Source organism: Vombatus ursinus, unplaced genomic scaffold (genome assembly GCF_900497805.2).
Source record: "Vombatus ursinus unplaced genomic scaffold, bare-nosed wombat genome assembly UNPS02014805.1, whole genome shotgun sequence".
In the NCBI taxonomy this organism is placed as follows: Eukaryota; Metazoa; Chordata; class Mammalia; order Diprotodontia; family Vombatidae; genus Vombatus; species Vombatus ursinus.
Window position 1 is genome coordinate 17,684,073 of NW_020954583.1, and position 9,494 is coordinate 17,693,566.

Below are 9,494 nucleotides of genomic sequence, written 5' to 3' on the forward strand. Positions count from 1 at the left end.
ATAGACTTTAAAAACTGTTCAATTGGCTAGGATACAACAATTAGCTATATACAGAAATTAATATAATCCTTCCCACTGGGAGGGATAGCATAAAGGAAACCCTTAAGAGAAAGACAGCGCAAATAGGTGACAAACACATCAATAAAGAAGAGAGTTATAGAGAGGAAAATTACATTTCAGCTCCATGTTGCTTTCCAGTTCATCTGTACTTCTAAAATGTTTCTGCAAGGGTTTCCTAGGAATATCCAAAGCTCCTTGGTTGACAATAGCATGCAAGTCTGATTTTAAAATGTTGACTCTCCTGTTGTTATTTAATACCATTCTCATTGTCTAAAGATAATGAGATTGAAGAGTTAGTTAAAGCTTTTAATTTTACTCTTTCTACTCCTCTGACCAAAATCACAAATTTTATTGTAAGAGTAAGTAGAAATTAGGTTTGAGTATTAACCATTAAATTAAGAACCTCACTGATCATCTGGATGTTAAAACTGTATGCAATATTTAAATTGTTCCTTGAAGTTACACAATTAAATGTTTAACACTGAAAGGGTTAAACTACTCCATGGTAAGCCAGAAAAATACCTATGCCAACAATTTGCTTTTCAAGGGCCACATCAAGACCTGCAGATCTTCATTTCTATGCTTTGCCCCCACCTTCAACCAAGGAAAAGTATAAAGGATGTAGGTTATCCCACACCAACTCCCAAATACCTGACTGTCCTCAAATGAGATATAGTTAGCATACATCTAATATTTAACTTTGAAAAATCAGCAGATGTAGCGAATGCAAGATCTCAAGGACCTTATATATAACTATGTGACTGTCAAATGGAGGAAGGGATAGGTGGAGGGATGGGCCTATGTTTTAATAAATTCTGAGCACAGGTGTATCTTCTCACAGGTGAAAGGGTAAGGTGGGCTGATACAACCAAGACATTTCTGTCACATCTGAAGGTTCTTCCAAGGGATTTCCAAACTAGATTTCATTGATGTCCATGTGAGAAATAAGAAACTATTATATTTCCATATAAAGAAATTGAAAGAAAAGGCTCTCTGAGTCAGGAGCTTCAAGAACCAGCTAAAATTGAGTGAAACTGGTTGTTTGATTAAAGAGGCTAGAAGTAGGACAAAGATTAAGCTTTACTGAGTGTGCATGCTTGAAATTTACCAAGGGGAATGTGTGGTGGGCATTTCGGAAAGTCTGTGACTTGTACTGACTTCTACCTATGAAAGTCAGCTAGGAGGGACTGGCAGCTGGGAATGGGGATATAAGGATTGCTCTCACTTCTGTTGGGTGTGTGTCCTCATCCCAGATTCCATAACCTCTTCCTGCAGGAAGCATATTAAAGGTTTCACTGCTTCACTCATCCTGAGTCTGTCTAACTTACTGTGCCTATTTGGGCACCAGAGGTTATTTCCAACACCTATATTGTTGTGTTTTCTAATTTCTACTTCAAACCTTACTCTGAATTTCTTAGAAGTATAGCTATCTACCCTCCACTTAAAAGAAGTATGATTAAACAACTAGGCAAGTTTTTTACTTCATATATAACATATGATTATCTATCTATACATACACATATAACATTACCATGTTATCATATTTAGTCAGGAAAACCATATGTGTATAGACCCATACATATACATGTATATGCATCACATGTGTGAATATGTATATATCTATATGTCTCTGTCATCTATCATATCTACACTGTTGCCTGTTCTGTAGAGTAGATCAGACTCAGACTCCACCCAATGGAGTTTGCAATTGATAGTTTTCCAAAGATGTTATTACCATTCTGCCTATAATGCGACCTTATCCTAATAAAGTAGGCCACTACTTTCTTTTTCTCTCAACTTAAAAGCAAGATAAGGGACTACGTGACAATGAAAGACCTTCTAAAGGGATAGAAAGATAGAAAGAAGAAAATGATCCCCATCAAACAAAAGAATTCACCATTTGTAAAATGTTTATGGGGCTCACCAGTTCTCATAACCACACACTTAACATAGTTCATAAGTTGTATATTTAGAAGGGGACTAGATGGCCATTAAAGTCCCTTCCAAATCTGAAATTACATGATCCTGCGGTTACTTTTTCACTACAAAGTGTAATTAGCACTGGTTTTCCTGAGACACATCGCCCTCTGTTTTATTTCAGGAAATTATCTTGCTCCCTCCTATGTTTGGGGAAAATATACCTTTGCCATATTTGAAAGGTAAGTCTTTCTTCTTAGTCTTTTGACAAACACAGTAACTTCTGTAGAAACACAAAACAAACAAGTGAATACCATTTTTTATTTCATATTTTCAAATTTAAAAAATCAAGGAAGGCAGGAGCGAAGATGGTGGAGTAAGCAGTAAATCAATATAACTCTCCCATATTCACCTCCAAAAAACCACACAATAGCTCCCCAAAACAAATCCTGGAACAGCAGAACCAGCAAAAAAAAGGGGTGGAACAGTCTTTGAACACAAGAAACTTGGAAGATCAGTAAAAAAAGGTCTGTCTCACTCAGGCAAAAGGGGAGTAAATTCCAGGAGGAAGCATCCCAGCAAGCCAGCAGCAAGCCCCACCTTGCAAACCAATAGTATATCCGTAGTCTCAGTGTGGTGGAGCAGGTAAATAACAATACCAGGACCCCCAATGTGCCTCAGCACAGCCAGGGGACCAGGAAGACTCCAGCTCTGAGAACCACCACTTACATCAGCATAGCACTAGGCAAACAAGCAACCTCCAGTGGCCAGACTATTCCATGCTTCAGTGTAGCCTGGGGAAACATAGAAACACCCCACCAGCCTCAGCACACACCAGACAACAGCACTAGGACCCCAGCTCAGCCAGGTAAGCTACTAGACCCCTACAGCCTCCATCTGCACCAGCCACCCCCTCCTACCCCCTTAGTGCAACACCGGACACAAGTGTTCCCCATGGGCTTCAGAGCAACATCAGTACAACATCAGGTAAACAGCCATGGCCTGCAGCCCCAGGCACAAGAAGCTTAAGACAGTACCCCTTCCAGCCTGGGAGCAGAGCTCAAATTTAAAAGAAAGGGAAAAGGATAAAAAAAATGAGCAAAAAACAACAACAACAACAAAAAAGGATCTGACCATAGAGAGTTATTGTGGTGATAGGGAAGATCAAGACACAAACTCAGAAGAGGACAGCAATGTCAAAACACCTATGGGCAAAACCCCAAAGAAAAATGGGAAGTGGTCTCAAGCCCAGAAAGAATTCATGGAAGAGCTCAAAAAGGAGCTTAAAAATCATATGAGAAGTAGAAGAAAAATTGGGAAAACAAATGAGAGTGGTGCAAGAGAATTATGAAAAAAGAGTCAAAGCTTAGAAAAAGAAAACTGCTTAAAAAGCAGAATTAGCCAAATGGAAAAGGAAATACAAAAATCTACTGAAGAAAACAACTCCTTAAAAAGTAGAATTAGCCAAATAGAAAAGAAGTACAAAAGCTAATGGAAAACAACTCCTTAAAAGTTAGAATTGGGCAAGTGGAAGCGAATGACTCTATGAGACACCAAGAATCAATCAAACAAATTCAAAGGAATGAAAAAATAGAAGAAAATGTAAAATAACTCATGGGAAAAACAACTGACCTAGAAAATAGATCCAGGACAGGCAATGTCAGAATCATTGGACTACCTGAAAGCCATAATCAAAAGGGAGACCTAGACTGAATCTTTCAAGAAATTATCAAGGAAAACTGCTCTCATATCCTGGAATTGGAGGACAAAACAAGCATTGAAAGAATCTACTGATGGCCTCAGGAAAGAGATCCCTAAATAAAAACTCTAAGGAACATTATAGCCAAAATTCAGAACTATCAGGTAAGGAAAAATACAAGTGGCCAGAAAGAAATAATTCAGATATCGGGGAGCCACACTCAGGATTACCTAGGATTTAGCAGCTGCAACATTAAAGAATTGGAGGTCATGGAACATGATATTCTGGAAGGCAAAGGACCTAGGATTACAACCAAGAATCAACTGTACAGCAAAATTAAGCATAATACATCAAGGGGAAAAAATGGTCCCAAACTATTCTTCCCAAACAAGATACTTGCCTTTGAGTAATATTATGGTAGGATCCTAGATCTAGGGCTGGAAAGGCCATTAGAGGTCATTTAGCCCAACACCCTCATTTTATAAATGAGGAAAGAAAGGAAAGTTCAGTGTCTTGTTCAAGGTCATACAAATATTATCTGAACACAGGTCCTCTGACTTTAGAGCCAGTGTTCTTCCTACTGTACTATCTTGCCTCCTATTGCCTTCTGGTCTTTCTTGCTCGTATTTAAGAAAAATTTCATTAAGTCAAGCTTCACACAGAATTATTAGGTGCTAGAAAAGTTAGTTTTATCTTTAAGTGAGAGATGGAAACTCTGAGCATTTTCCACCCAATTCTGAATCACCCTGACTGAGCTTCTTGCCAATTTACTGCACCATCTAGGATTTGAGAAAAGGAAAGGAATTTTTAAAAAACTGTTTACTTCCTCTCTTAACCAAATTGCCCTCATTTCTTCTATTCTTAGGTAGAAAAAGAAAAGTAATAATAGAATGTACCTCAATGGGCTATTGTAAGTACCTAAAAGTCCTATATAAATGATAGCTATTATTACTTAATCTCAGTGTTATTCTTGATTCTTGATTCTTTTTTCCACATTTCCAATCAGTTGCCAAATATCACTATTTCTACGTCTACAACATCTCTCACATCTTTCCCCTTTCCGTTACTCAACCACCATGTTAGTTCATGCCTTTGTCACCTTTCACTTGGACTATTGTAATAGCTTCCTAATTGGTATCCCTGCCTTAAGTTTCTCTCCACTTCAGTCCATCCACTACATTTTAGGAAGGATGCTGGCTCTAGAAAGTGTTGAGAGGAGAACAACCAGGATAATGGGAAGTTCTTTCAATCATGCCATTTGAAGATTAGTCAAAAAAAAAAACTGGTGGTGTTTAGCCTAAAGAAGACACTTGAGTTGAATATGATACCTATATTCACAGATTTGGAGGTCTGCCATGTGGAAGAGAGATTAAACTTGTTCTGTTTCTCCCCAGAGATTTGAATTATGAACAATGGATAGACATTGCTGAGAGGCAGATCTTAGCTTGGTGAAGGGGAAAACTTTGTAAAACTTTGTAAAAATTACAGCTATAAAAATAACATAAAATGGGCTGCCTTAGGAAGTAACAGGTTCCCTGACTGGAGGTCTTCAAGCAAGGGTTGGATGATCATTTGTTGGATATGTTACAGAAGGAATTTATGGTCATGGATAGGTTGGACTACCTGGTTCCTGAGGCCCCCTCCTATGCTGACATTCTTGGAGAAATCTCCCACCTGGGGAGAGGAAGAAAAAGGAGAGCAGCTAATAAGCCAGTCGAAGAGAGACAGAGAGGAAAGAAAAGAACCGTAAGAAAGGAGTAAAAGCCAGTGAAGAAGAGAATTTAATGAAGAAGGAATGTTTAATAGAGGTCAAGGAGACTGAAGACTGAGGAAAAAAGCAATGAATTTAGAAAGAGTTCATTGGTTTTGAGGAGGGTGGTGGGAATGGAAACCAGATTGTAGGAAGAGGACACTGATTGAAAATTTTCCAGTCCAGTATTTGATACCATGATGAATGTCTTAATAATATTCCCTCAGGTACTTTTCCCTCCTAGCCCTTCTGTTTCTCTTGTTAAGCAGGGGAAAAGGAATTGAGAAAGAGATAAGATCATTTTTTCAATAAGATTATTTAAATACTTACACTATGCAGCCAAGCCAAGCCTGGCAAAATATTATCAGAATCATGGATAGGGCTTTCCCAAATGATCCCAACTCAACTTCCCTCCAAGGAATATATAAACAGAAGATTTACCATCTTGGATTCCAACTTCACCAGCCAAATCCCTAGAATCATAAAGGTCTTATTCAAGGATTAATGAAATGGGAAACCCTAACATCCCACGAGTTGCTTCAAATCTGTCCCAGCTTCCACCACTCTGCTACAAACGAATGATGGTTATTGTCTCTTCTATCTTAGAAAAATATAATGGTCAATTTCAGCCACTGGCAATTATCAGAATGTTATTGCTTCTACTCCATCCCCTATGGTCACATTCCCAGGGTGTTCTCCATGGGGACAGCTGTTGGATGACCACAGCAATCAGCCAATCAGCAAGCATTTATTAATCACTTACTATGTGCCACACACTGGTGCTACAAAGAAAGGAGAGAATATTTTCCTTCCAGGATCTCACATTCTAATTTATTCACAAAGAAAATACTCCCTACTCTCAGGGATCTTACCTTTTAAGGTCCTTCAGGCATGATCCATGTATCTTACCCTTCCAGACTCTACCTGACCTAGAGTTGCAGCTGTCTTGCTTCTCTAGTAACTGTGTCGCTGCTTCCACTATGGGGGAGTCCAAGACATTAATAAAATATGGATGATCCACATTATTGACTATCCCATGTGGTCCAGGAGCTAGTTATGCAGTTTAGAATGAATGTGAGCTCTTAGAGGGCAGGTGCACTTTGGTCTCTCTATGTTCCCAATGCCTACCACAGTGCCTGGCACATAGCAGGTACTTGATAGATACTTGCTTGATTGCTTCTCCTTGTTTCCAGATACAGCTGGGCTGTAGGGACATTGGATGGAGAGTCCACAATGGCAGAAAACAGCACTGAAGCTCTCTACTAGTCTCATTAGACTAATAGTAGCAGACTAATAGTAGTAGACTAGGTTGGGGCTAGGGGGCTGTGGTAGTGGGGAGTAATAGCTGAGTAGCCCTCACTGCTCAGCAGCTTGCGTTAACTTTGACAGCTCCTGGAGGGGCCGTATCTATTATCCAATGCTCTGTTATCTGTACTACTGCTACCCTTCATTACTGGAGCTAACAAAATTGATTGTATAGAGAAAACTTGACTGAGCAGGGAGAGCTGTACAGCTGCTGCTTATCTCTGTGGTAATCTGGCTTCATTGGCTAGAGCTCTGTGCTAACGAGGTCCCTGATGAAATCTCCAAGTAGGACAGTGAGCTGTACTTTGTTCCATGGCACCTGACTCCTACGCCAGTTGTTGGCTATTTCACAAATTTCTGTTTCTGGGTCATAAGTGGAGTTGGGTGAGAAAATATCTAAGTGAATCTATCTCTCATGCTCCTCCATCCCCAAAGGGCTCTGCTGATGGTGAATAGTGTGATGTAGTAGAAAGGGTACTGGATTTGGAATAAGAAAATCTGAGTTTGGAATCTTGGAGATGACCCTTACTAGTCATGTGACTTTGGGAAAGTCGCTTTACCTCTCTGGGCCTCAGTTTCCTCATCTGTAAAAATGAAGGACTGAATGAGATGACCACTGACACTAGCACTAGTAGTACAGTGCCTGGCATACAGCAAGCTCTTAATAAATGCTTATTGACTGACTGATCTCGGGGTTAATAAATACTGGCACCTACCCGAATGAAAAGCAATACAACTATAAAACAGTTCTAGTTTACTGACCCAGTTAAAAAGATCAGGTATTCTACGCATTTTTATATAATGACTATTCTTGTTGGAATGTACCTTTGATCTTGGAGATCCGTAAGAGGGGTGGAAAACCTTCCAAGGCATTAAGTAGCCAGAGTTTAAATTTTTTGCTAAACAACCTGACTGATTTCAGGTACTGAATAGAAACATCTTCCAAGAAATCATGAAGTAGAATGTCCTCAATTTCCTACAACAAAAGTTTCATGTTATTGTGACTCTCCCTGCAATAAGGAATTCCTACAACTCCTTGGTGACCAAAGGGTCACCATTCAATAGCAAAATTTGAAGCCCTTAGAAATCACCATGTAGATTATTTCCTGAAGGGTGATGAGATTTAGCATTAGCTGAAGAGGTCCAACCATAGATATGGCAAAGAAGCCTCGGCAAAAACAGAAATTAAACTTTTTAAAAATTAGAGGCAAAATAATAACTATTTTTTTGTTGTTTGGGATGGGAATGGAAGTGCAGACCTGTGATTTATCATATTATCATCATAGGGAGCAATCCACTGATGCAAATTAGCAATTCATCTGAATCTTACAGAGTTATTTGGGAGCATTGAAGGGTTAAGTGATTTTGCCCATGATCACACTGCTAATATGTGTCATTGTCCAGATGTGAACCCCAGTCTTCCTGACTCTAAGGCTATTTTCACTATGTCATGCTGCCCCTCTTTAAGGTTACAACTTTTAAAATACTGACAATTATTTAAACTTTCACAATTTAAATGGTCTCCAAAGTTAAGGAGAAAGCTGAAATGATCATTCTGATGACTCTTGCCACCTTCCACCCCCATCACCTCTATTTTGTCATAATTAATCCAAGAAAGGACTTTTCAGTAGTTAAAGGATTCACTGGAGCTCTAGGATCATTCTGAATCAGGGCTAACTAGGGAGGAAAAAACAAATCTTAGGCAGGAGCTGGAACACTCCTATTTCATTTACCCCATCACTCTTCAGTAAGCCTGAAGTCAATGGGAATTAAGGAAAAGGGAGAGCTGGGCTTGTGATCCCAACATTTGGTATCAATTCTCATAGAGGATATGAATCAGAAATTCAAGCAAATGTCTGCATACCTTGTACAGCTGGGCATCATAGCATTTAAAGAGCTGGCAAACATCAGGTGATGACATGAACGTTACAGTATCCTGTTGCAGAGACCTCCAAAAAAAGGCGAGCAAGTCTTCAACCTATTGTAAGTAAGAGATGACATCACTCAAAGTTCATTTTAGGTCCATTATGACTAAGCCTCCACGTATATTTAATCAGCTCTAAGAGTTGTAATAGAATAAATTGTTTTCCAATTAACTTTAAAATTTGGCTGCAGACCATCACTATCAACTTCATGAAGCTGCTCTCTAAAGTATTCCTTGAGGAAACCTGTCAGGAAGTGTGTATCAGATAAGTGGGATAACATAGAACATATGTTCTGAATGGGGAGTAGGTCCCATGCAGGGAGTTAAGCAAAGCTGTTCCTTGAACACAAGGGCACCCTTATTGGGCACAAGGTGATAAGAGAAGACTTCCTGGCCTACAACTCTTTTATTGAGTGGATGAATGAGTGCACTGATCAATTAATAATTCTTTATCCAGAACTGAAAGAATTAATATCAGTGTTTATTTTGGAAAGGATCTTAAAATAAATTTGGTTGGAATAAACATGATCATACTTGCAAAGAGATTAATGTCAACCCATGAGACTGAAAGTCTCAGATAGAGACTTCATGCCAATGATTTAGCCTTTGGAAAAAAACTAATACCTCTCCCTCATCCAGAAAAGTTAGGAATTATGTAGCCAAGAAATCCACTCCTTTTTTTTCCTGAGTGACTTTTTAAGTTCTATTTTTATACAGGGCAGGAAATATGAGTTATAAAATCATAGGATTTTAAAGCTAGAGGATCGGTCAGAAGTTGTTCTAGCCAATTCTCTCTCTCTCTCTCTCTCTCTCTCTCTCTCTCTCTCTCTCTCTCTCTC

General features: G+C 39.1%; 1 protein-coding gene across 2 annotated transcripts in view; it reads right to left on the minus strand.

Moving 5' to 3' along the window:
• RFX8 (RFX family member 8, lacking RFX DNA binding domain) overlaps positions 1–9,494 on the minus strand; it is a 95,416-nt gene that overhangs the window by 28,404 nt on the left and 57,518 nt on the right. Inside the window, exons 4-7 of one of the 2 annotated variants that reach the window (XM_027874144.1) lie at positions 8,596–8,709; positions 7,557–7,707; positions 2,202–2,260; positions 174–330 (exon numbers count right to left, since the gene is read on the minus strand). In XM_027874144.1, the coding sequence (XP_027729945.1) occupies positions 174–330; positions 2,202–2,260; positions 7,557–7,707; positions 8,596–8,709 (481 nt within the window). Of the gene's footprint in view, positions 1–173; positions 331–2,201; positions 2,261–7,556; positions 7,708–8,595; positions 8,710–9,494 lie in introns of those variants that run through there. The other variant, XM_027874145.1, reaches the window with a different exon arrangement.